General features: G+C 46.3%; 1 protein-coding gene across 1 annotated transcript; it reads right to left on the bottom strand.

Annotated features, from left to right (window-relative positions):
• Window positions 1-700: 700 nt before the first annotated feature.
• Window positions 701-5,595, bottom strand: TXNIP (thioredoxin interacting protein). Its single transcript, XM_088474160.1, has 8 exons — window positions 5,227-5,595; window positions 4,125-4,197; window positions 3,870-4,017; window positions 3,438-3,540; window positions 3,063-3,319; window positions 2,794-2,953; window positions 2,528-2,679; window positions 701-2,390 (listed from the first exon to the last, which is right to left on the bottom strand). Exons 1-8 carry the CDS (start codon window positions 5,474-5,476, stop codon window positions 2,358-2,360), a joined length of 1,176 nt encoding a protein of 391 aa, XP_088330286.1. The 5' UTR covers window positions 5,477-5,595; the 3' UTR covers window positions 701-2,357.
• Between the last annotated feature and the right edge of the window lie 21,416 nt (window positions 5,596-27,011).

Raw genomic sequence — 27,011 nt, 5'->3', positions numbered from 1 at the left:
ATTGGCTATCCAAAACACGCAATAGCCAATAAAATGCAGTTTTTGAGATCCAAGTAAAACCGAACCCGCACATATCTAGTAATATCCTCAGCTACCGAGTATGCTATCTTTTGGCAATAACATGAGAAAATCTAGGTTTTTTTCCATAACTATAAAACTTCAAAGACCTAAGCTTTGGGCACCTTTGTCAGTGTCCTCATTACAGTAACAGGCAATCACTGGGCTGCATAGTGACATGTAAAACTACATCAACACAAGTTACAATAGTTTGCTTTCTGCAGACAGAAGAAGCATTTACCAACTCAACGAAAATCTACTATGGGATATCCAAATCACTAATATGACTATTTACTATTATTTGGTGCCATTTGCTTCCAAACGCCGGAACACAGACAGTGGTCAGCCAAACTTGGTTAAATCCGTTTGATTTAACAAATTTATCCGAACAATCGTTTTTGTCCATTTTCCAGATTGTCATTTGCTCCCATACATTACCAGATTTTCGTTCTAAACCAGATAGATTGGATAAAACTAGGTGTGTACGCAGCTTCACTTACTGAACCCATAACTCCAGTTCTACTGCAGATTTAAGTTGCTGCCAGGTGGCAGTAACTTTACAGGGAGGTTATGCGAGGAGATTCGCCCTCTAGGACCCTGGATGCCAAAATTATTCCACCCTTCAGTGGTGACATTGATCCAATACAAACCAGTTTTATTTATTATCAACTTTTATTTAGAAAAAAAAAAACATATCCCCAAAATGGGGCAAAATATCACAGTACAAAATATAATAAAACTCTGAAACCAATATACAAAACAATAATGACATAACAAAATGTTACATGGTCTCCTTGGCGCAAGCATACATTCTCCAAGGAGTTGTGTATGAACAGTCACGCAGAGACGCAGTGCGAGGGTACAGTACAAAAAACAAAATAAGTGCATTCTTTGAAAAGAAGTTACAATACTTCAAAACAGGCAGACAACTTAACATAAAAGATTTCGGTTGAGACTGTTTTAAAACTGGGAAACCAAGCAAGCATGTTCTAGAACATGGCAGCTTGTTTCTAACTGCCGCTCATCTGTGGTTCAATCCCCATAATCCTTTGCCTGACAGAAAAAGGTGGCATGGGAACAGTGCTCTTCAGGAGATGCTTGCAAGGTAACCAGTGTTAAGCAATCCAAAACCAAAGTGCATTGAAATTATTAGTATGGCTTGTTACACTGCAGCGCTCTTAATTTTTGGAAAGTCCTTTCAAAATTATTTTAACATGTAGCTTGTCCCCAATTACTGTTCGGAGTGAGCAAAACATTGCAAGCGATCACCGAACGGGTTTAAATTCCCCTTATTGCAATTATGCTTGGTTGAAGATCCATCTCAAGGCAGAGATGTTCTACTTTGCAGGAGTCACAGTTTGCGGGTCTCAAAAGGCATTGACAGAACAGGGTAACTGGGTGCAGAAAGCTGGAAGACTTTCAAACAATGCTACATAACGGAGTGCAGTGGTCAAATCTCCCCTCAACCTCAACGGATTAGCGCTACGCATTTCATAGACAAGTAACAGAAATAAAGTTTAACACTGCGTTTAACAAATACAAAAAAACAGCACTACTTGTCATCAATACAAAATGCTTGTTATATAAATCAAATCAAGCAGCAGATTGTCTTTTGGATATGATTCTTCTAGGAGCTGTGTACAGATTTACGCTAAAGATTTCAGGCCTATACCAGGAGAAAAATATGCATATATATTGCACAAAGGATCATTTGCTCATCATCGTTCTTCATCTATTTCACCCCCGCATGGAAGGAAGAATTTACAAAGCTCAATAGTTTCTCAGTTGGAATGATACCTGGGTTGGAGTGAAAGCTCTCCTTTACATATAAAAAAGGCACCAGAATATAAAAACCATGGCAGATTGACACATTGCTCTTACTAGATTGAAATACTTTGACTCAAACATAAATACATGAATAATAAAAAAAAGTAGTTGTTCTTTGCATTACGAAAGACTTTGAAACCAGACATCTAAAAGTGATGCATAAGTTTGGTTTCAAGTCAGAATCCACACTGTTCTCTTAACCTACAGAGTCCACTTTCCATATGCTGTACACCCCCGCCAGCCTACGTTGTAGAGGGGGAGCGAGTCTTTCTCTACGACTTTGCATTGTCATGGCACTGCGGAAGATATGGGACAGTCTTTGGGTAGCCAACAACATTGACTTCGGCATTGTGTTCAGTCTCTTGACATGAACCCCAGAAGATAAGTCCATATGAAGTCGACAGGGTTGCTTCTAACACTGCTTTTAATAAAGTTCAGAAAAAGAAAAAACAGCCAAGTGTTCCTTCTTCCGCCTAAGGCCCGCAGGTGTTTTTGTTGGCATCAACCTGGAGGGAAGAGGAGAACCATTTAGTAAGCATAATAAAGCTTGACGTGTGGCAGCATTACAATCAAGCTCCAACTGAGCTCATTCCATGTTACGCCTAATCCATGGCCCAAGATGATGGCGGCTTTAGACGCTTACCTCTGTGTATGCTGGAGGTGGCATGAACTTAAACTCTGGAGCATACATGAAGATCGGGCTGTCACAGATGTTGTCCAGCTCGTCAATCAGAGGAGTTGTTGGGCTTTCCAGCCTGTGGTCTTCACGGATAATGTCCAAGTAGCATGGTGGTGCTGCAAAAGGACAGACAGTGGTAAATTTAACAACTCTGCATGGAATTAAGTTAACTACGAGGAAAAATGTTAATCACAAAAACTTGATAAACTCAAAAGTAACACGAAAATTACCTTCAGGAGTTCCCGGGATGTTAAACTCTATCCAGCTCATTTCCGAACTTGCTTGACTGGCCATGCTTGAACTGCGGCTGCTGAAACCAGATGAGCTGGTGCCAATCACAAGAGGCAAGTCCAGAATTACCTTCTTTGCGCCAGGAACACTTACATAGACCTATTGTGAACAAAAACACCACCTTTAGTCTCAACGGCCAGTGAATGGTCTTTTACATCATTTTAAACACTAGGGAACAAGCCGTGATGATAAATGGAAGAAAACCTACCAATAAAGAGTACTCCACCCGCAGGATGTTACATCCGAGGATAGACGGCTTAATCTTGGGAACACGGATGCTCTTTCCTCTCCAAGAGTCGGTCATGCCGGAGATTATGTGACTGCCCCTCACGCTACAGAGCTTCTGGGTGAAGACTTTGGTGAGACCATTGGCCAAATAAGTGTGCTTGGCTACGATGGCAGCTTTGGGGACCACGATACGAGAGCAGGTGTTTTCAAAGTCGGCAGAGATGCAGATGTCATCTCCTATAATAAGCAAAAAAAAGCCACCGATGTTAGAGGATGCAGCAAGTACAAATAACTATTGAATGAACCACATTAGCATTATACTATACAAAAAGCATCTACTATACAATAAGCTCACCTTCGCAAAACCCTTTCCGGTTGATGCTGGCACTCATGGTGATGTGACCATCAGGAATGAAAAGGCAAGTCATCTTCTTGTACTTCTTGCCAGAAATAGGACACTGTAGGTAAGAGATACACAGTTATATCAGCTCCACTGAACAGCAAAGCCATCAGGACAGTAGTATGACTAATTGTGGAGACCTTTTGACTTCTGGTGTTAATCTTTAACGCAAATTACTAAAGGACACGGTAATTATACAGAGCCATCAGCCTTGCCAAGAAGACATGCAGATACTGCCTCTGACCTGCACTTGTCACAATATAGAAACAGTTCTTTTTTTCTATACCCATTTAGAAGACTGAGTAGATTAGGTACCCTCTAAAAGTTAAAGGCCCCTTATTATGGGTTGCTAGGCAGAAACGTGTCACCAGTGAAACCGATGCTTACCATTAAGTCTGGAGTGTTAACGTCCACAAAGTCCACTACATCGAACTTCTGCTGCACTTCTTGGGCTGGGTGGGATGGTCGCTCAAGAAAGGCTTTGACCCAATATTTCACAGATCCATACTTTCCCTTGAACGTCGTCCCCAGGGGGCTGTAAAGGGATGACAATAAAGCAAGTCAGACTTCGTGGCTCATTTTCCAATAATGACTTCCACAATATACAATAGACTGCAAGACATAATCAGGGCACTGACTTACCCTTGAGGTAGCTCAAATCCAAACTTGTACTCGTAACGGTTTCCAGGTCTCAGGATAACGGACCCATCGGAATCTGAAAGAAACAAAAATATATATAATTTTTTACTATAATACTCAGCAACATCTTACGACCGCTGTCAACATCAGTCATCTTTTAGTAAAGCGTTACAGACTTTGCAATATTCTACAGACACACTGAAGGGATCACAGCTGTAATAGAAGCAACTATAATTTAGGATAGTCTTTTGGCAGCGGGTGAACGGCTGAATAAAGATATTACAAATTCTGCCACCACAGCACAGAGCCCTCAGATCGCAGTGTTCTGCCAAAGGACACCGACTTAACACCCCTGAGGCTCATCATTAGGTCTAATGTATACAGTACGCAGTACAGTACTGAATGATAGAGGCAAAGGGAAGTCCCTTATAGGAACCCAACTTCCAATACGCACATGTAAAGAACCAACAGCATTTCGCTTAGACGGGTGGAGGATAAACAACAAAGCCCTTTATTTCGGTAAAGCCTGTCTTATTGAGGTGCTTCTGCAAATCTACTACAACAGCTTATATAATAAACCAGGTATCAAAACCCTATAAAGCCCCAACACATCAACATACAGTAATATAGGGTCAACATCATGAAACAACTTTATACTCAAGATCTGCATTAGCCAGAGTTATCAAAGCTCTTACAAAATAGGCAATAGGATAATATTAGTTCCTATTAAAATTACACACATCATTAAACGGCTAGGCAATGTCTCCTACGTCAGGAAGTTAAAGGGACTGATACTGATATGCCAACAAGTCATGAACACTCAGGCAGGAAGCAATTTTGGATACACAAGTCCCAGCTGCAGGACATGCTGGGTCTTGTAGTACCCCCCCTCAAAAAAATAAATAAATACTCTCAGGTCCATAATACAAAGTATAACATATGCATGTTGGTGGCATGGGTTAAATTGCAAGTCTCCGCTACAAGGCATGCTGGGTCCTGTAGTACACCCCCCTCCCTCATGGGTCTATAAGACATAGTATAAAGAGATAGAACTTCCAGCATTGCCCCTAGCCAGCCACCCCCCAGCCCCAGAGGCTGCTCTCACCAGTGGGCTGGTCCTCCATCTGCAGAGTGTCCTCATATCTCAGGTACTCCATCTCCTGCTTGCAGTGGTGGGAGCCCGAGGACCACAGCACCTTGGCCACCCCACAGGCCAGCAGCCGGACTGCCGTCACCCTGGTCACCTCGGCCACCTCCAGCAGCACCTTGCCGGCCACCTTCTCCCCTCCGCAGTACACCTTGTCAGGCTCGGTGAAGGACACCTCGAAGCACTTGATTTTCTTAAAGACCACCATGGTGACAATGTATGAGTAAGGCAATGGCAGATCCCTGGGTAAGGGGGGCTGTCAGTGAAGCACTGTATGTGTATTTGTTACTAGGTTACTGTGCCAATAGCTGCTGCACTTCTTCTCGCAGCCAGGAGCGTTTGTAAACAAGAGCCGGAAGCGCTTATATATATGCTGTCCCTTAGCCCGGCCCCGCCCACAGCCGGCCCCCGGCACGCCCACCACGTGCGCCCAGAGCCTAGCGCCGTGCTCACCTCGTGCACAGGCTCCCCATTGGCCGGCGAGCGACGTTCACCAGAGCCCTCAGCCAATGGCCGGGGCCGGAGCGGCGCGTGGACTGAGCGTGCAGGCCGCGGGAAGACCTGGGCTCATTCCTCGAGTTGTTTGTGTCTCAGAGTGGGTGGGGGTTAGGAGGAGGGCGGGAGAGAGCTGGGTGATGCTGGGTGTGATATAATGTGTGTGTGGGAATAATAATACCAGGGACTGGCAGCAATGAGCCCTCCTCTTCTTCCTGCCTCTCTCCTAGTTGTTTATGACTGGGACACAGAAATCCTGGCTTATCACGCTTCAGGGAAAAGAAAAGTGAAAATACCCTCCCAGGGCAATAAGGTTGTACATGATAGTGAGACTGTTCAGTCAGAGATAAGTGTACAAGTCCCAAATAAGTGACCTGTGTAGTGTCACACATATGGGAAATCATGTGCTCCTTCATTTACAGCTGTATTGCTACAGAACAAGGCCACAATACAGTAAGTCTACTAAATCTGAAATATATATATATATATACATATACACACAATAGTACAGTGGTTCTCAAACTCGGTCCTCAGGACCCCACACAGTTCACGTTTCCCAGGTCACCCAGCAGGTGCACAGGTGTAGAGTCATTACTCACATTTTGAAAGATTCACAGGTGGAGATAATTATTTCACTTGTGATTCTGTGAGGAGACCTGGAAAACATGCACTGTTTGGGGTCCTGAGGACCGAGTTTGAGAACCTGTGCAATAGTATATACAAGTTCCCCAATAAATATATGTATATATAACATACATACGCACACTCAAATGCCAAAAGTCGTGGTAGATGTGTATCGTGTAGGAGCCCCTCTAGCCCAGCGAGGTTCAGCAACTGGACATGGCATCTATACCATAAGTGGACCCCCTCGCCCTCTTTTTTTCCACAGCTGGCTTTCACCCTAGACCGGATTGTAGACCTTGGAATGTCCCCCGCTTTCCCCATCATTGTCATTAACCACTTCCCCCGCGCTGCCGCCAGTGTCCATCCCGGTCCCTCTTACCCCCCGCGGATGTAGGTGACAATCCCCCCTCCACCGGTGTCCGCCCCTCCCGCTGATATGCGTAGCCCCTGGCTGCGGCTGCGCAATTTCCCCCCCGGCGCCCCTGTAGCACAAGCCCCCCCCCCCGGCACATGTGCAGGAGAGCAGAGGTGGGAACCATTGATAGCCCAGAGACGTTGGAGGCTAGTAGACACAGCTGGAGGTATCTGAAAAGATCCCTTTGCTGCACAAACTGCCATCTAAACGGCAGCTTGTCAAGTAGTCAATAGTATTGGGTGCTGTACGCCATCTCAGGATGGCGTACAGTAACACATGTTCTGAAAAAAACATTTGCTTTTTCGGAACTTGATGAATTACATCATTTCTAAGTCGACTGGAAATTATCGGGGCAGAATTGTAACCAGGAGATATCAGTGATATTACCTGTGTTACATGCTTATTGAATGTCCCTGAACCTTAACTTTTACAAAAGTAGGGGGAAATGTTAGTTTTCACCCGCTTTTGTAGTACTTACGGGATGATGAATAGACCCATTTGAAACATTATTGCTAGAATAACTGGAATTATTTAAAGATATATATATATATATATATATATATATATATTACACTGTAAATAAGATTCATAACTGCTGGCTATTTTACATGTACTGTCATTATGACTCCTATGTAATTCCTTCATGTACATTTTTGTTAACCTTTGCATCACTAGATCTGATATTCAAGAGCAATATCCCTATGTGTGTATGGGATGTGATTCATATCCCGGCTGCCAGGATGCCAGCGCTCAGAATAACGGAATCCAGATACCAGTCAGAATCCCGACCACTGGCATCCTGTGTGTAAGTATTGGGGTTAGGGGGAGGGTTAAAGAGCGTACACACTAGACGATATGCTCCCTGAGCGATATCGTCTAGTGTGTCCCCGGCAGGGTGTGCTCAATGTCGTTCATGACATTGAGCACACCCGCTTAACAATATCGTTCAGCGCCGGGCTCTCTCCCCCTTTCCCCAACATGCCGCAACCTGACAATATCGTCAGGTTGGCCGGCATGTTTACCCGATGAACGATAATGACGAACGACCCGCGGGAACGCGCATCGTCGTTATCGTTCATCGTTTTGGTGTTAAAAATGGACGATAAAGTGGACGACTGAACGATAACGATATCGTTATCGTTCAGTCGTCCACTTTAATCGCCCAGTGTGTACGCACCTTTAGAGTTAGGCACTAGGGGGAGGGTTAGGTTCATGATGGGGGGGGCCTCGGTATAGGGTTGGGATACTTACCTGCATGTATCGGGATCCTAACCCTGTTGGGGTGACGCCTTCAGGATTCTGAGCAGTGGATTCCTGAGTGCCGGGATCCCGTACCCAACCCATGTCTACAGTTTCACTGTTCTCTTGTTCTTCTGACACCCAGTTATACTGATAGAGATTTCATTATTTGGATAATCAGCTTTTATCGTTTAGAGACCGTAATAGGGGTTTATATCATTTGAATAACCATAAGCCTGTTGATCTCACATTTATGGGAAACAGGCCGGGTGTTTTAGCTTTGTATCCCGTTAGACATTTGGCTGAATAGTTTACTTTATATAAGGGATTTAGATATTTTCGCCACCTTAATTCATTGCAATAACACAGTTATGATATTTAAAAAAACAACAACTTTAATCTATAGAGTATATTCGATAATACTCTTTTACTCTTTTTTATGAAGGCTTTTTTTTTTTTTTTTTATAATTAACAGTTACATTTTAAACTTTATTCTGACTGTTTATATACATCAACTTTAAGAGTGCCCTTGTATCTTTATGTGCTATAAGTACTCTGACACGCACTATGGCCATATGAAGTGTGAAGGCGATGACAAAATCACTGCCTAGAAAGATCTGCAGGCTGCATCGCTATAAAAAGACCACTACATAGACTGGCAGAGGGAAAACATGTTGCCTTTTTTTTTTTTTTTTATATGTATGGAATGCAATGACTACCACAACGGTACAAAGGAAAAATGACTATTCTGTGTATACTGATAATATTTCTTAAACTTGTTGTAGGAATGAAGGGCTCTGTTTAACAATTTGTAAGTAAAGATTTTATAGCGCTACAATAAGTGTTAAGAAGTGAGCGAAAATCTTCTGCCGCCGCAATTTACCAATAAAACTGTGGCAGGGCCACATGTGCGATGCGCTGATGCTCAGTGGCCTGGCTGGCAGCGATAAGACGACTCCTCTGCTTTCCCAACCAGTATTGAGATCTTCTGTGCGGAGTGGCCTGGCTGGCAGCGGTAAGACAACTCCTCCGCTTTTCAAGCCAGTATTGAGGTCTTCTGTGCGGAGTAGCCTGGCTGGTAGCGGTAAGAGGGCTCCTCCGCTTTCCCAGCCAGTATTGAGGTCTTCTGTGCGGAGTGGCCTGGCTGGTAGCGATAAGACGACTCCTCCGCTTTCCCAGCCAGTATTGAGGTCTTCTGTGCGGAGTGGCCTGGCTGGCAGCGATAAGACGACTCCTCCGCTTTCCCAGCCAGTATTGAGGTCTTCTGTGCGGAGTGGCCTGGCTGGCAGCGGTAAGATGACTCCTCCGCTTTTCCAGCCAGTATTGAGGCCTTCTGTGCGGAGTAGCCTGGCTGGTAGCGGTAAGAGGGCTCCTCCGCTTTCCCAGCCAGTATTGAGGTCTTCTGTGCGGAGTGGCCTGGCTGGTAGCGGTAAGAGTGCCCCTCTGCTTTCCCAGCCAGTATTGAGGTCTTCTGTGCGGAGTGGTCTGGCTGGTAGCGGTAAGAGGGCTCCTCCGCTTTCCCAGCCAGTATTGAGGTCTTCTGTGCGGAGTAGCCTGGCTGGTAGCGTTAAGACGACTCCTCCGCTTTCCCAGCCAGTATTGAGGTCTTCTGTGCGGAGTGGCCTGGCTGGTAGCGGTAAGAGGGTTCCTCCGCTTTTCCAGACAGTATTGAGGTCTTCTGTGCGGAGTAGCCTGGCTGGTAGCGGTAAGAGAGCTCCTCCACTTTCCCAGCCAGTATTGAGGTCTTCTGTGTGGAGTGGCCTGGCTGGTAGCGGTAAGAGTGCCCCTCTGCTTTCCCAGCCAGTATTGAGGTCTTCTGTGCGGAGTGGTCTGGCTGGTAGCGGTAAGAGGGCTCCTCCGCTTTCCCAGCCAGTATTGAGGTCTTCTGTGCGGAGTGGCCTGGCTGGTAGCGGTAAGATTGCCCCTCTGCTTTCCCAGCCAGTATTGAGGTCTTCTGTGCGGAGTGGCCTGGCTGGTAGCGGTAAGAGGGCTCCTCCGCTTTCCCAGCCAGTATTGAGGTCTTCTGTGCGGAGTAGCCTGGCTGGTAGCGTTAAGACGACTCCTCCGCTTTACCAGCCAGTATTGAGGTCTTCTGTGCGGAGTGGCCTGGCTGGTAGCGGTAAGAGGGTTCCTCCGCTTTTCCAGCCAGTATTGAGGTCTTCTGTGCGGAGTAGCCTGGCTGGTAGCGGTAAGAGAGCTCCTCCGCTTTCCCAGCCAGTATTGAGGTCTTCTGTGCGGAGTGGCCTGGCTGGTAGCGGTAAGAGTGCCCCTCTGCTTTCCCAGCCAGTATTGAGGTCTTCTGTGCGGAGTGGTCTGGCTGGTAGCGGTAAGAGGGCTCCTCCGCTTTCCCAGCCAGTATTGAGGTCTTCTGTGCGGAGTAGCCTGGCTGGTAGCGTTAAGACGACTCCTCCGCTTTCCCAGCCAGTATTGAGGTCTTCTGTGCGGAGTGGCCTGGCTGGTAGCGGTAAGAGTGCCCCTCCGCTTTGCCATACAGTGTTGGGACCTTCTGTGTGGACTTGAGCTTCCAATTCCATATCTTTGATAATAAATTAATATAAAAAAATATATATATATATGTATCTATATCGTCATATCACTGTTTCTTCAGCACCTCACACTTACTGATGCTAATTTAATATATGGGAGTACTTATTATAGGGTTAAAATATTCTCTTAGATCTCAAGGACACAGTTTTTTTATGGAAAAGGGATAAAAAACGTTCTTTGAAACTTTTTTTTTTTTTTTTTTATTTATTTTTATTTCTGGGTATGTTGCACCTAGTTTTGTCGGTGGTATTACTGTATATTGGTGGAATAAATGTTCTCCATACTTACATAACCTTGGTTGTTTTTTGGAATGTGCTATTTTCACTCTTTTATGTGCCATTAATGTCCCCAACTTCCCCCAACTTTCATGCATTAGGGAACTTCCACGGCTTAAAAGGGATATCCACATATTTCCCTTTCATTTGTATTACTCAATTCTTTGACAATTTATAATTGTATCCCATAGTTGCCTGGTTTACTAAAGAGGGATTAGAGGCAGATCTCTTGCTTTAGTCACAGTTGGTATTGCCTCCAGCCAGGTGTGTCAAGGGTCACACGCGGGCACAGTGTGATGATTGAGCCTGTCAGGGGTTGACCTACATAAAAACTGCCGTTTTTTGCCCAATTACACATGTGGCACCCCTGGTCTAAGTATTAGCATTCTCAACACTCAGCCGTGGGTATCTACCAGGAACAGGTTCAATGTGATCAGAGAGTCAAGCAGGGTAGTCAGTTGTCCCCTATTTCAACCCACAGCCTCCGGGATTTCCAGCAAGGGCCACGCACAGGGGTCCTCTCCACCCGGGTTCTCTTTGGATCCTTGCTCTGGCTTCACACAGCTGGGATCCTCTCACTGCGGAAGCTCCCGGAAACTGATGCCACAGCCTGCTGACCCCCAGACCTCTACTGCCATCTCAGTCTGCCTGGCTGCTGGGCATCCCCTCTTCCTGCCAGACCCCTCTGCGCTCCTGATGGTTCCACAGGTAGGCTCCCATCTGTGTCAGACCTCTCTCTCTCTCTGGCTGTCACGCTTTTATCCCTCTCCTGCCGTTTAGTTCCACCTTTGCTGCTCAAGCACCTAGTATGATACTGGTCAGGACCCTCAGTCACAGATCGCCTCAGGGCTACTCTACCCCACAACTCAGTCTTTCAGTGAGTGCAGGGAATTTTGCCCGGGCTATAGTTGTCACTGACCTGCCAGGGATCTGCCAGGCTCTCCTGCACATGCTCAGTACAGGCCAGGAGGGAAGTGTCACTGAAAGATCACCCTAACAGCTACCATTGGGCTTAACGGGAACAAAAAAAAAGGTCCTGGATAAGAACAGATGAGTGACCTGAACTTAGCAGGGGATGACCCCATTTTAGTGTGCACCACCCACAAGTTTAGCCAGTAAGTCAACATCTACAGGGAATGAAGAACATCGCTGGTGGTGCAATGGGGACACTCAGTATCTAGAAGACTGGAATTGATAAGGAGCCATGCTGCTATAATAATTTGAGCACCCAAAGGGGCTGATTCAGTGATGTAGACAGAAACGCCCGTCTGCAACTTTTTGCAAATGCCTGTACAAAGTATTTCCCCATGTGTACATTTGTGTGTCCGAAGGACTGAGATGTCCACTGTCAGGGCCCGTAATATTGATTGGTACGTCCTTATACTTGATGACAGGTACAATCTTCGTCCTAGCATGGCCTCCTATTTCAACGTTTGAGTGACTATGTAAGCAACAATCTTCTCCGATGCTTCCACGACACTCCTATAAGATGGACCATCTCTTAGTGGAGAGGTGGTGGCCATCTGGTTCCTACAGTAGTGGCAGGAGCATTAGGCCTACTCAAAATAGTGACATCAATATCCCCTGATGTGAATGAAGATCCTCAAGAGGCATATTTTGATATTTCCAGATCCCAAAGAGTCAGGCTGACAAGAAGAAGATGGCCTTCATCTGTCATTGGGATTCTATCAGTATGAGATGGCGCCTTAAGCATGTAGCAGCTCCAACCACGTTCCAGTGGTTGTAGGCAACATGACTTTCTGATAGCTGCTTAGTTATCTTCGTGACATGATTGTGTTTGGGTACACGTTTGAGATTCAAAAAGTTCTTGACGTTTTGTGGGTATTGTTGAAGATTTGTGCCCTTATACCTGGCTATCACAAAGTCCCTCAATAAATTTACTCAGGCCTACTATCCGTCAGGGGGTTCTCCTCCCACTAGGAGCGATTGCCAATGATCATGAAATGAACAATAGCATAGGTGCAGATGGATTCTGAAGTGCGAAGAAGAAATGATCAAGGAGCGTTCTATGCAGGCTCCTGTGTTGTCCTTTGCCCTACTTGTTGATACTTTCTTGGAGGGACCAGTTGCACAAACTCATACTTCTGGCACTGAAGTGGACCATTGTCGTCAAATCCATGGCTGTCTGTATAGTGTCAAATTCTAAGTACATTCTGAAAACCCATCAAGATAAATTCTGACCAATGCAACTGATCAATAAAACTTTGTAGGACTTTACCATATAACAATTATCCCTCATGCGTCAACCTACAGTATGTCCATTTTTGCTGACACGAAATGCAATTCAACTTAAATATTGCACGTATAATGTATGAAACGAAGGACCTGTTCTTGGAGCTGCTTTGTAATGAACGTTTGCTCGCTGCTTTCCCATCGCCCTGCCGGCATTAGTGTGTCGCTCCACTGCCACACCCTCTTCCTAGCATTGAATTCACTCTTGATGACTTGTGAATTCCCACATTGTGGATGACTTTAGACGGCACGAAAGTCCCTTCCCTTTCAAGAGAGTATTATTCTCACTAGGGGGCGAATTTATAACTGTTATCTAATGGCATGCCTAACTCAGAGCCCTAGTAAATTATTGACAGGCGGTTTTGGCTGGCAGCCCAGGGGTCCAACTAAAAAAAAGGACGGGCTTATGTGTTTGTATGGATATACTGTATATGTACAACAGCGACCTGGCAACAACCTCTTGTGAATCTTATAAGGGACAATGGGCCTGATTCAGAGGCGCTCGCAAGCAGCTCAATGTTTCCACCCTGCGCATGCTCCGTGTCCGGCGTGCGCATGCGCGAGCCCCGCCAGGTGACTGAACTTCAGTCGCTGCGGGGCTCGCTACAAAATGGGGCGGCTGTCGATGGTGAGTGACAGCTCGCCCCGTTTTGTAGGCGGCGAGGGGGGTGGCTGCACAAACGCAGGCGTTCCCTTAGGAACGCCTGCCGTTTGTAGGAGGCCCTACTGACATCATTACTGATGTCAGTAGTGGACTTCTTGCTCTATTAGAGCAGGAAGTCCACTCGGCCTTGCGGTAACCGAGACCACAGGGTCTCGTCGCAATGCCGATGGTCGCGATTATCGCGACGGCCTTCTGGCCGCTCGCACAAGTTGTGGGAGGTCTCCCACAGGTTAGCGAGCGGCCAGAAAAACAAAACAAAAAAAAACGCCCATCAGACCCAGCGGTCTGAATCAGGGCCCATGTTTGATGATAAACAACAATGCTGTATAGTATACAAGCGATGATGAAAGCAGCTTCCTAACACATAAAATATGCTCCCTAAAATACATGATTAAAAAAAATATATATATGCTCCCTAGAACTAATACATCCTGTTGGGTCAGATGCAGCAGGATTCACCCTCGCTGGTGTGGGGCGACAGATGCAGATACCTGCAATTCTACTGGCTGGGAGTTTTTAGAGAAAATATTTGATTTGCATAGAGTTTTACTTTCATTTAGTATAAACTCCCGCACAGCTTAATGGAGCTTACAAGGTTATTAGAAGTCACTGAGTAATACCATGACAATATGCCCAAGGTCGTAGGTGGTTATATTCTGATATCTGTGATCAGATATTGGATCAGGCTGTTTTGGATACACAACCTATTTGAGCCATAAACCTGATTAGCTGAAGCTTTATTAGACATAATAATAATAGTAGTAATCCCTAGGACTTTGTCTCTGGTTGGTGTTCTGAGCAAATGACCTCACAGGGACCAATGTGTGCACATTGCATTCCATACTTCACACGTACCTTGTCCAGAAGTGCGTCCCACCACCAAGTTGCCTTCTTTTATGGGGATGCTCTGAAATCTGCCCCCCCCCCATGCCTTGCCAGCCCATTTGTTGCTGCCCACATCTTCGCGTATTGTCTGTCCTCTTTCTGCCCCTCACAGTCTTGTTTGTCACACTTTGGTTGGACACCTCATCTGTCTAATTCACAGGTTCTCAAACTTGGTCCGCCGGTCCCCACAGAGTTATTTTTTTTTCCAGGTCACTCAGCAAGTGCACAGGTGTAGTCATTACTCACTGACACATATCCAGGTCACCCAGCGGGTGCACAGGTGTAGTCATTACTCACTGACACATTTCCCAGGTCACCCAGCAGGTGCGCAGGTGTAGTCACTCACTGACACATATCCCAGGTCACCCAGCAGATGCACAGGTGTATTCATTACTCACTGACACATATCCTAGGTCACCCAGCAGGTGCATAGGTGTAGTCATTACTCACTGACACATATCCCAGGTCACTCACCAGGTGCACAAGTGTAGTAATTACTCACTGACACATTTCCCAGGTCACCCAGCCGGCGCACAGGTGTAGTCATTACTCACTGACACACATCCCAGGTCACTCACCAGGTGCACAGGTGTAGTCATTACTCACTGACATATCCCAGGTCACCCAGCAGGTGCACAAGTGTAATCATTACTCACTGACACATTTCCCAAGTCACTCACCAGGTGAACAGGTGTAGTCATTACTCACTGACATATATCCAAGGTCACCCAGCAGGTGCACAGGTGTAGTCATTACTCGACACTGTGGTTCCCCAGACTCAGGAGGAGAGCCATACAGCGGAGACGCACTGCCGCCATCCTCCACAAGTTATACGGGGAGGCAGACACTAATATTGAGTGAAAGCATTTCTTCTGGATCCCATACGCTCAAGCTAAAGGAATCCCAGTTTGTGCTTTTCAACTTGCCGGTGAGCATTACACACTATACGTACACAGCTAAACTATACAGGAGACTGTGACTAATTGCATTTCATTAGTGAGAATTTAGGGCCTGATTCAAGGCGCTCGCTGTTTGCGAGCGCTCGCTCTGAATCAGGGCGGGGATTTTTTTTTTTCATCCTCTAGGCCGCTCGCTAAGCTGTGGGTGACCACCCACAGCTTTTACGAGCGGCCTGGCGATTGTCGCGATTATCGCGACCATCGAGCTTGCGAGGAGACCCTGTGGTAGGGTCTCAGCTCTCGCAAGCCCGAGTGGACTTCCTGCTCTAATAGAACAGGAAGTCCACTACTGACATCACGAGTAATGTCAGTAGGGCCGCCCACAAACGCCAGGCGTTCCTTAGGGAACTCCTGCGTTTGTGCAGCCACCCCGCCTACAAAACGGGGCGAGCTGTCAATCAACATCGACAGTCGCCCCGTCTTGTAGCGAGACCCATTGCGACGGAGCTGCTGTCGCAGTACGGATCTCGCGCATGCACACGCCAGAGGGGACGCATGCGCAGTCGGGGACCACCGACCCGCTTACCAGCGCTATGCGCTCACGAGCGGGTCTGAATCAGGCCCTTATACTCAAGTTACCTGGTTTCATATTTCACATCGTTTTATACAAGGACCGATTTAAGTCCAAGGGACACTATTTTATACATGTATGTTTTATTATGTGGTAGATTTGTTATATCTCATATGTGTCAAAATTGCTCATTTTGATTATGTATATTACATTTGTTATATTTTGCTAAGAGATGCCTTCTCTAAATATTTTGTTTCAAAGTCAAGTGGTTATTACATTGTAGTAAATTTTATTAAGCTTAACTCTGAGGCGCAATCCAACAATCTTTTGGGTCTATTTAGTCATTACTCACTGACACATTTCCCAGATCACCCAGCAGGTGCACAGGTGTACTCATTACTCACTGACACATTTCCCAGATCACCCAGCAGGTGCACAGGTGTAGTCATTACTCACTGACACATTTCCCAGATCACCCAGCAGGTGCACAGGTGTAGTCATTACTCACTGACACATTTCCCAGGTCACTCACCAGATGCACAGGTGTAGTCATTACTCACTGACACATTTCCCAGGTCACCCAGCAGGAGCACAGGTGTAGTCATTACTCACTGACACATATCCCATTTCACCCAGCAGGTGCACAGGTGTAGTCATTACTCACTGACACATATCCCATTTCACCCAGCAGGTGCACAGGTGTAGTCATTGCTCACTGACACATTTCCCAGGTCACCCAGCAGGTGCACAGGTGTAGTCATTACTCACTGACACATATCCCTGGTCACCCAGTAGGTGCACAGGTGTAGTCATTACTCACCGACACATTTCCCAGGTCACCCAGCAGGTGCACAGGTGTAGTCATTACTCACTGACACATTTCCCAGGTCACCCAGCAGGTGCACAGGTGTAGTCATTACTCACTGACACATTTCCCAGGTCACCCATCAGGTGCACAGGTGTAGTCATTACTCACTGACACATTTCCCAGGTCACCCAGCAGGTGCACAGGTGTAGTCATTATTCACTGACACATATCCCAGGTCACCCAGCAGGTGCACAGGTGTAGTCATTACTCACTGACACATATCCCAGGTCACCCAGCAGGTGCACAGGTGTAGTCATTACTCACTGATACATTTCCCAGGTCACCCAGCAGGAGCACAGGTGTAGTCATTACTCACTGACTCATTTCCCAGGTCACCCAGCAGGTGCACAGGTGTAGTCATTACTCACTGACACATTTAAAAAGATACACAGTTTGAGCTAATTATTTCAATTGTGATTCTGTGAGGAGACCTGGAAAACATACATTGTTTGGGGTCTTGAGGGCCGCGTTTGAGAACCTATAGACTAATTGATTCCCTTCTTCTTTGTCCCATCTTGCCTATCATTGTTTGCCTCAGATCTGTCCCACCTGTTGTCCCATCCTATGTTTGGGCAGCCAGGGCTATCCAGCTGTTTGTTCCAGGCCAGTATGCCCTTCAGCTAGGGGCTTGATGTCCATGATCTACATGATTGCCTTGCAGGACACACGCTTTGGACATAAAGGCAGCATGGCTTTATGTAATATGTTAGTGCTATGCGAGGACATGAAACCACAGTGCCCCACTGATAAAGAGGAAGTCCTGGGCACCATGCAGAGTGTTTGTTAGAAAGGATACTGCCAGTCCTGTGCCATAGGGATTGCAGACAGTTGCATTGTTTAGTAGTTCCTATGCTAGTCTTACACAAACGCTAATCAGCGGGCCCAAGCTGATGACATGGGCAGAACCAGAAATTGGTTGTGGAATCAGCTTAGTTACGAGCATCATCTGTAAATCTGATAGCCCAAAGACTGATGACCTTCAATGAACTGCGTAGGGCCTCTGTAATCCAGACATTTTACATCCATATCCTGTTGTTTTAATATATTAGCTTGCAACCTCGTGTGATAAGCCTTATAGCTCACTTATAGCTTGCTTTTTTCCTGTAAGCTGACAAATGTGTGAGAGCCTGAAAACATGGTCTTGTCTATACAAATGCTTTGTTAATTGCAGCGACAACACAGAATTTTGCTCTCCATGCACAAATCCTGCTATTATCTGGCTACATAATATCCTTGATAAGAGCCCGATTAAGATTTGTGGGGTCACCATTGAGAGTAATTTGTGGGGTGCTAAGATGTAATTATCTGAGCTGGTTGCCCCACTTGCTGATGGGTGATGTCACCAGTCCCTGCCCCTATTAAGTGGGCATATACGCCAGTCATGCAAACACTTTGGACAATAAAGTCTTTCTGACCACCTGCACTTCATGCTGTCAGACCGTGCCATAGTTCCTGAAAGCAGACAGCTGTCTGCGGGCAGCGTAGGTCACATCATAAGGAGGGTGGTGGGTGCCTTGTGGCAGGGGATTCATTAGTTTATGAGGGGTCCTGCTTTATGGTTGCCCCAGGGGAAGCCCCTCATATATGTCTCTGTCTTTAATCCTATTGTTTCCTTATGCCGCAAAAAATATATAAACATTATTGGCTTTGTATATTCTACAGTCTTTGTTCATGTGAGTAACAAAAAAAGGTAAAACTACATATTATAGGGGGCTATTTATTATAGGATGATCAGTCCTATCGCCCTATCATACCTGCATCCATTACAAACTATAGTGTGCATTTAAATTACAGTGCTGTATTGTGTTACTGCTAACTTATGTAACTTAGGGTGATTAGTACAGTCATAAGTGATATAAGCATTAATTGCGATCAGCTATCTGTGTTGCTCATCTATTTTGGGATGTAACATAAATGTATAATTAGGACAATTATGTAAGATGAAATTCAACACACACTGTAGTACAACATTAATTTATTTATCTTACTCAGGGGCTTATTTACAATCACATGTGGGGAAATCACATGCAGGGAGAGGGGCTCCAAAAAGGGGCTCGTCCCCGCAATGTGCACAGAAGTGAAATGATCAGAAAAGCGATCGGTTCCCTTCTATATCGGGAGCCAGGGCTGGTCTGCGCTGGGGATTGTATTTTTTGCGCAATAGTAGCCCATACTATTCTGGAGATGGCATTATCCTATGGGAGCCAAGCTCTAGAATTCTTTGCATTCCGGATCTTGGTAAATCTGACAACTTCATAGGCCCCGTAGTAACCGATGGCGGCTGCGTCTGCTGTCGGTAATTGGAGGGACCGCCACAGATATCTGCGCTGGTCTCTCCTTCATACAATCGGGGGATTCTTTTATTTTTTTTATTTTTATTTCAGAACTTTGGAAAATGACACAAAAATTATATGCTTTCTTCAACAGTGCCGCAATTAACATTGTATAAATCGAAATATAAATTACATGCATACATACAAATATAAAATGACCAACAACATTCTCAAAACAGAAAAAGAGTGAGGAACATAATAGGATAAAAAATCAAAGTAAAAATCAACAGGCGCGGCCGGCACATCCCCCAAGATCTAAGAAACCATTGTTTGCACATCAATTGGTGCATCTCCCGATAACAATCTGTGGAGTGAAAACATTTATGTAACTGAGGGTCTCATTCAGAACCGCTCGCAAGCGCCTATGCGCTCGCAAGCGGGTCGGTGTTGAGACCCAGCGCACATGCAGCGGCCGCACTGCGCGTGCGCAGGCCCCGGAGCAAGAGAGAAATTCTCTCGCTCCAGGGCTCACTACAAAAGGGGCGGCTGTCGATGGTGATCGACAGCTAGCACCGTTTTGTAGGCGGGGTGGCTGGCCAAACGGAGGCGTTCCCGACGGAACGCCTGCCGTTTGGGGGCGGCCCCACTGACATCACTCGTGATGTCAGTTGTGAGCTTCCGGCTCTAATAGAGCCGAAAGCTCACTGGGGCTTGCGGTAGACGAGACCCTACCACAAGGGTCTCGTCGCAAGCCCCGATGGTCGCGATGGTCTTGACCATCACGACCATCAACCTGGCCGCTTGCTAAAGCTGTGAGTGGTCACCCACAGCCTAGTGAGCACCAAAGAGACCGGCTCTGAACATAGAGGCGGCTCTGAATGAGGTCCTGAGTTTTAAGATAAAGAATCATTGAACCCCTCCCAGATGTGAAAAAATGTTTCAGTACGCTCTTCCTTGTGTAATGAGGCCTCTAACCAGTCCATGTGGAATACGTGGAACATTTTCGCCTTGAACAATTGTATGGATGGGGGTTCCCCGTGAATCCACTGGTGTAATATACTCTTACAGGCTACTGCAGATATTATAAGCGTCAGCCTCTTACTTCCTTGCACCATTTTGGTTGTAGGGGGCATATATCCCAGAACTGCCCAGTCTGCTGAAAGAGGCAAATCACTAAGGAGTCGGGGGATTCTTAATCTTTGCAGGTATCCCACAAATATGACGTGATAGAATAGGCCCTTCAGTCTTAAAGACTTAGGCCCTCATTCAGAGGCGGTCGCAAGAAGCGTTCGCTCTCTCTGAATGAGGGCATCTTTTTTTTAGTGCTAAGCTGATCGAGCAAGAAGCTCCCCACTGACATCACTGCTGATGTCAGTGCGGCCGCCCACAAAACGGTAGGCATTCCGTCAGGAACGCCTCCGTTTGTGTAGCCACCCCCCCGCCCTGCCTACAAAACGGGGCGAGCCACCCCTTTTGTAGTGAGCTCCAGAGCAGGACCAAAACATCGACCCGGTTGTGAGCGTGCAGTGCTTGCGACCGGGTCTGAATGGGGTCCTTAGTTATTTTGCATTAAGACGTTTATCTTCATCTTTTTATTTCCTTCTGTTGAGCTTCGCTCTCAGTATAAAAGTACATTAATGTAGGTGACCCAATTTTGGAACACTCATGGATTAGACTTAAAAACAGAAGCTTCCCATCATGGCACGGGTCACGCTCCTTCCAGCTGTGGCTTAAGTTTCCCAATGAGGAGTGGACACGTCCTCACACCAATATCTCACAGTTACCCCAGCCCTTTCCAGTACCTTTTGCTGCTTAATATAAATTGATTGAGCATCTTGCCTTGTAATTTTGTGATACTCTTATAGTTACTCCGCAATGTGACTCTTCTTTTACTAATTCCTAGACACACTGCTATATGGCGTATGGCATTTATTTTACTCATACTCAACTGGATATGTCCAGTTTTAAATGGATGTAAATGGGGTAGTGGACGTGGTAAATTGCGCTTGTTGCTGAGCGGGCATAAGGCGTAGTCTGAATGGACACATCTGTCATTATTTATCATGTGTAAGTTATCGTATTTGTACATTTCTATACTATGGAGCTGGTGCACAGCTAAACGTGCGCCCATTTGTGGCGCGTATCTTAAGTGAATTTGCGCTGCACATGGTCCAAAACTGACCACACTCAAGTATGGGCGGCAGAGCCGTAACTAGACTTTTTGGTGCCCTGTGCCAGAAAGAGCATTGGCGCCCCCCTCATTTTTCAAAGGGACATAATGCACCCAAAAAAGGGGAATGGCCTCATGGGGAAGGGCCAGGGAAGAGATAGGAGAGGCCAGGAGATCCTGGGGATGAAATAAGAGGAAGCTACAAGCAAGAATGATAATAAACAGAAATGTGACAGGTCCAAACAGTGCCCACTGACCTGTGGTGCTCTGTGCGATGGCACCGGCCGCACTACCCTAGCTACGGCCCTGATGAGCGATGTAACTGATCGTTCTCACGTAGGTAAAGGTCAGTGAGGGCGCGCTCACACAAATGCGGGCTACGCATAGGCGCCGGAGAAAATATGCCCGTTTGGAGGAGTATAAGTAGCACCTAGTACAGAGCAGGTGCAGGTCACTTGAGGATGACTTGTAGCAAACCAGCCGCACACACTGATGCGGTCGCCTGGATATGTGTGCAACATGTGGGCCAACAGAGGCATAGAATGCCCAACTCTGCATCAGGTCCCACGTTCTTATATAAAGAGCTGTGGGGAGAAATGCACCTTATTTACAGCTGGGGTTATTTGCATGTCCAAAGGTAGCATTTCCCAAATCATCCGAGATAATGGCACGGAAATGTTTGATTCCACTTACAGCCCCTTGCATAAGAACTGAAATTAAATAAATGTAAACATGGGTGGAGCATAAATTGGCTAATATATATATATATACATTTTATTTTTAGGATTTGGGACCTTGCTTTTTGTATGTTTGCGGTCACATCAGGATTTTCATACCATTGCGGAACAAATTCACGGGTACGTTCAGCTCTGCGATGCAGAATTTTGATTTCTTTGAATGATCAAGAATGAATAAGCTCTAATATAGTCATTATTATTAGCTTTTGTACCGCTAACATGTTACATAGCATTTATTTATACATTATTACATGAGTCCCAGGGGTAGATTTACTAAAGTGAGAGTTTTTTAGAAGTAAGTTTTAAAAGGTGATGTTGCCCATAGCAACCAATCAGATTCTAGCTATTATCTTCTAGGAGGTGCTAGTTAAATGTTTAGTAGAATCTGATTGGTTGCTATGGGCAACATCACTTTTAAAACTCACTTCTAAAAAACTCTCACTTTAGTAAATTTACCCCCCAGCCCCAAATTCTCTACTGAATAAAAGGGTCTATGTACTAAGCCTTGGATGGAGATAAGGTACCAACCAATCAGCTCCGAACAGTCATTTTTCAAACACAACCTGTGACATGGCAGTTAGGAGCTGATTGGCTGGTACTTTATCTCCGTTCACTTCATCTCCGTCCACAAGGCTTAGTAAATAGACCCTTTAATCTCTCTTCACATTATATCTGTCCAAGGGGCCCGTTTATGAATGATCACATACGCAATGCCGGATCGGGCATGACATCACCGCCTATGAGCGCAGTGCGAAATGCGATCCCAGTGCCAGGATGTATCACCCGCCACATGCAGGGAAAGGAGCCCGTCCCAGCGATGTTCCTGGGGTGCTGTCGGGGCTGCTGGGCATGCACAGTCCCGCTGATGGCACATGCGCGGCCGCCATTACTGGACGAGGGTTCCTATGGAACCCTCTCCCAGTAAGTTTTGCAATGTATAGCCCATTGGCTACAAAGGGCTAACGCCATCTGAAGCTGCCGGGGCTAAATCCGGCAAATCTGTTGGTTAATCTGGCAGCATTGCATCCCCCATAGAAACCTGTGGGGGATGTGGCTGCCTGCGGGAAGGGAGGGATCGCAGAATGTATAGGAGATATCTGCTGTGGTCCCTCTTTCTTACTAAATATTTGCAGTTACCCCCCATAAACACCCGTTTAATAAGCCGCAAATATTTACTGAGGATCGGGCCCCCTAGGCTTAGTACATCTACCCCCCATACTCACTTCAATTACCAGCTACTGTAGTTCAAACTGTGCAGAGAACGTTTCTCTCTGATCCTGAATACAGGAATGTGTTAGTGTCACAGACCAAATGGCACAAAGAAAAAAAGTAAGATATCAGTTTGTATGTTGCGTAGAATTGATGATGTTGTCTTACACTGATTGTGTTTTGTGGATGTGCCCAGCAGTGTCTGCCGGTTGCAGCTGTCATAATGAATTGCTGGAGTACATGTGACGTCTGTCATATAGCGTTATAGTGATCTCCGGCACAATGGAATACACACTTTGTTTTCCTGAGCTCAGAATAAACATTGTCTGCACTACGTAAGCCCTAAACGGCAGTACTGTACAACATTAGCACCCTGTGGTTTGGACAAAGAACATAAAGCACTTCCACTATCAGGTCACAGGGTGCCGAAAAATTGCCACACACAGAGCAACACCTGATACACACTCATATACTGCACTATGAAAAATGACTTAAGTCCACATTTTAGTGGCTATAGTTTCCGTTAATAATGGCGCCTATCCACTACACGAGAAAAATGAGCGATTGAATGATTACAACATTGTTATCATTCAATCGTTCATTAATTGTGCGGTGAATATGCCGGCAACGACCCAGCGATGCGCGTTCCCGCTGGTCGTTGTCGGCATCTGTCTTCGCCTGAACATGCAGGCCAGCACCTGCCGATATGGACAGGTTGTGCATGTTCGGGGATGAGGGAGGGGGCCTGCACTGACTGACATATCATTCAGTGTGGGCACATTGGACCTCATTCAGAGTTGCTCGCAAAAAACGAGCACTCACTCTGGATGAGGGCAGCAGCTTTTGCGAGTGGCCAGGTGATCGCGACCATCGGGCTTGCGACAAGACCCTTGTGGTAGGGTCTCGTCTGCCGCAAGCCCCAGTGAGCTTTCAGCTCTAATAGAGCAGGAAGCTCACTACTGACATCACTGGTGATGTCAGTAGGGCCGCCCACAAACGGCAGGCGTTCCTTCAGGAACGCTTCCGATTGTCCAGCCACCCCCCCTCCCCGCCTACAAAGCGGGGCGAGCTGTCAATCAACATCGACAGCCGCCCCGTTTGTAGCGAGCCCTGGAGCAATGAATTGTTCAACCATCGAGCCGCTTGTGAGCGCATATCGCTTGCGAGGGGGTCTGAATTAGACCCATTATCCACTGCACAGGATGGTGAACGATTGCACGATTACAATGTTATGATCGTACAGTCGTTCTTCTCTCATGTAGTGGATACGCACATTAAGTCTTACAAATCTAGAGGACCTACAGGCATTTTAGGACAGTTCAATCACGGACTTTCCTATGCCAGTAATTTGGCCACAATTTGATTATCTGGGTAATCTTGAAGTAATGATAGTAGTAATCTTATCTCATTAGATTCTGAAATTCAAGCATATTACAGATGTTCCCACACGCACCTATCCTCAAATCTCGCAAGATAACCCTATTTGGCAAGCCGTAAAACCTGCGAATAAGCAGCGCCACAAGTCTTTTTCGTGGAATAATTTACTCAGTTCGCACTGCTAATGCGGCCTAAATCCCGACAGGGGAAGCCCGACAAGGGACTTAAGTTAAGCATCAAAATACCGATGCCTATCTTAATCCCGATGGCGGAATGCATAAGGACGGCTGCCCGAACGAGGTAAGTCCGGGGCGCCCTTAGCGTTAGCCGTGGGAGGGAGAGGTAACATAGCGGGAGGAGGTTAGGGTTAGGCACCTCTAGAGGAGAGGATTAGGGTTAGGCACCACTGGGGGGATGGGGGGGGAGGGTTAGGCACTAAGGGTTTAGGTTTAAACATGAAGGGGGAGACTTAGGTTACAAGAAGGGAGGGTTAGGGGGAGACTTAGGTTACAAGAAGGGAGGGTTAGGGGTAGACTTAGGTTACAAGAAGGGAGGGTTAGGGGGAGACTTGGGTTACAAGAAGGGAGGGTTAGAGGGAGACTTAGGTTACAAGAAGGGAGGGTTAGTTTGAGACTTAGGTTACAAGAAGGGAGGGTTAGGGGGAGACTTAGGTTACAAGAAGGGAGGGTTAGGGGGAGACAGGTTACAAGAAGGGAGGGTTAGGGGGAGACTTAGGTTTAAGCACTAAAGGGGAGGGTTAGGGGGAGAAGGGGGATACCAACCATCGGGATGCCGCTGTCCGTATTTGACAGTAGGCATCCCAACACCCGGCATTACATACCGATTCCAAAATTAAGCTATTACACAGTATTGCTCAAACTCGTAGCAGAGGTGACCTCCCCCACCTCTGAAGCGCATAAAAACACAAAGAGAGCCGCTCACATGTTGAATGGCAATCTCATTACCTGGCGTACCTGCCCTTACTCCACCCTCCGGACACACTCCTATACCTCCATTAGTTCCAAGACCATATGAGGAGATGAAGCGGTTTTGTGATATCTGTCGCTGTCCATTGCAAGCTATGTTTTTTTTTTTTTTAATGATTTGTAACAGAAGACAAATCTAGGAATGGAGACGCCACAAGTTTCAATCCTTTTAAAAGTGTAACTTTTTGTAAGAAATGTTAACCCACACATTCTGGTATAATTCCCGCCATCCTCACAGGTGACCGCGCTGGGGGTGGTGTCATGCGTGCCGTGTGTGAGGTAACACAAATATATGGGAATACAGCAATTCAGCAGTCTGGACACAGAGTAGTTGCTCTTGTGTTCATACCAGAATACTCATAATACATGAAGCAACAGTGCCACCTTCTGGGAATAAAATATAACTGCACCTATTTCAGAGAACAGAAGCAGTAGTTAACATCACAGGCAACCATGGGGTAACATGATGAGATGCTTTGTGATAGAAAACGAGCAATACCCAAATTCCAGTGTCAGTACTGCAGTGGGTGCAGGGGTGTAGCCTGCATGGGGAAAGAAAGTGAGGGGGCACCCAGCAAATGCATGCTCCTTAGCAGATGTCTGGCTACAAATTCACATAAATTATACAAATAATTCCTTAAAGTGGGTGAAAAAATTACTGTCATCTACTTTTGAAGGAATTAAGTAAGGGAGCCATTCATTGTACCTTTCATCTCCAACCCAGGTCGCCATCCTTCTTCATCAAACTCAGGAAACTGAAAGGGAGTTTGCCTGCGGGAACCCTCACCATCTTCAGTGGACGGTTCCCGAAGCCCCACAGTCACAGCCCTACACAATCTGCCCCGATACTTATCTTGGTCGCTGTTTTCCTCGGCTCTCTGTAGGATTTCTGACACATCTCCAATGCTTCAGACATTTATTCCTGCTGCTACTGCCATGGGTGCCACCATATTGGATTTGGCCAGCTGACTGCGGATCATCCAGTCAGTGCCTATCCTCTGTCCAGCTGATTCCAGTGGCTAATCAAGACCCTGCACACTATATATAAGCCTTCTCTGAACTCAATGTTGCTTCTTAGGAAATCCTTTTGGCTCCGTGGGTTAGCAATCCTGCTCATCTCAGCTGTGTTCACTCCAGTTTCTCTCTTGCTGAATCCTACTTTGCAGTTTCAAGCAATACTGGTCCCAGCCTGGTTCCAGCGATACCGGTCCCAGCCTGTTTCCAACGATACCGGTCCCAGCCTAGTTCCAGCGATC

Source organism: Taudactylus pleione, unplaced genomic scaffold (assembly GCF_031769625.1).
Source record: "Taudactylus pleione unplaced genomic scaffold, aTauple2 ptg000148l, whole genome shotgun sequence".
NCBI lineage: Eukaryota > Metazoa > Chordata > Amphibia > Anura > Myobatrachidae > Taudactylus > Taudactylus pleione.
Note: the sequence above shows the minus strand (reverse complement) of the source record. Positions and strands in the feature narration are given on the sequence as shown.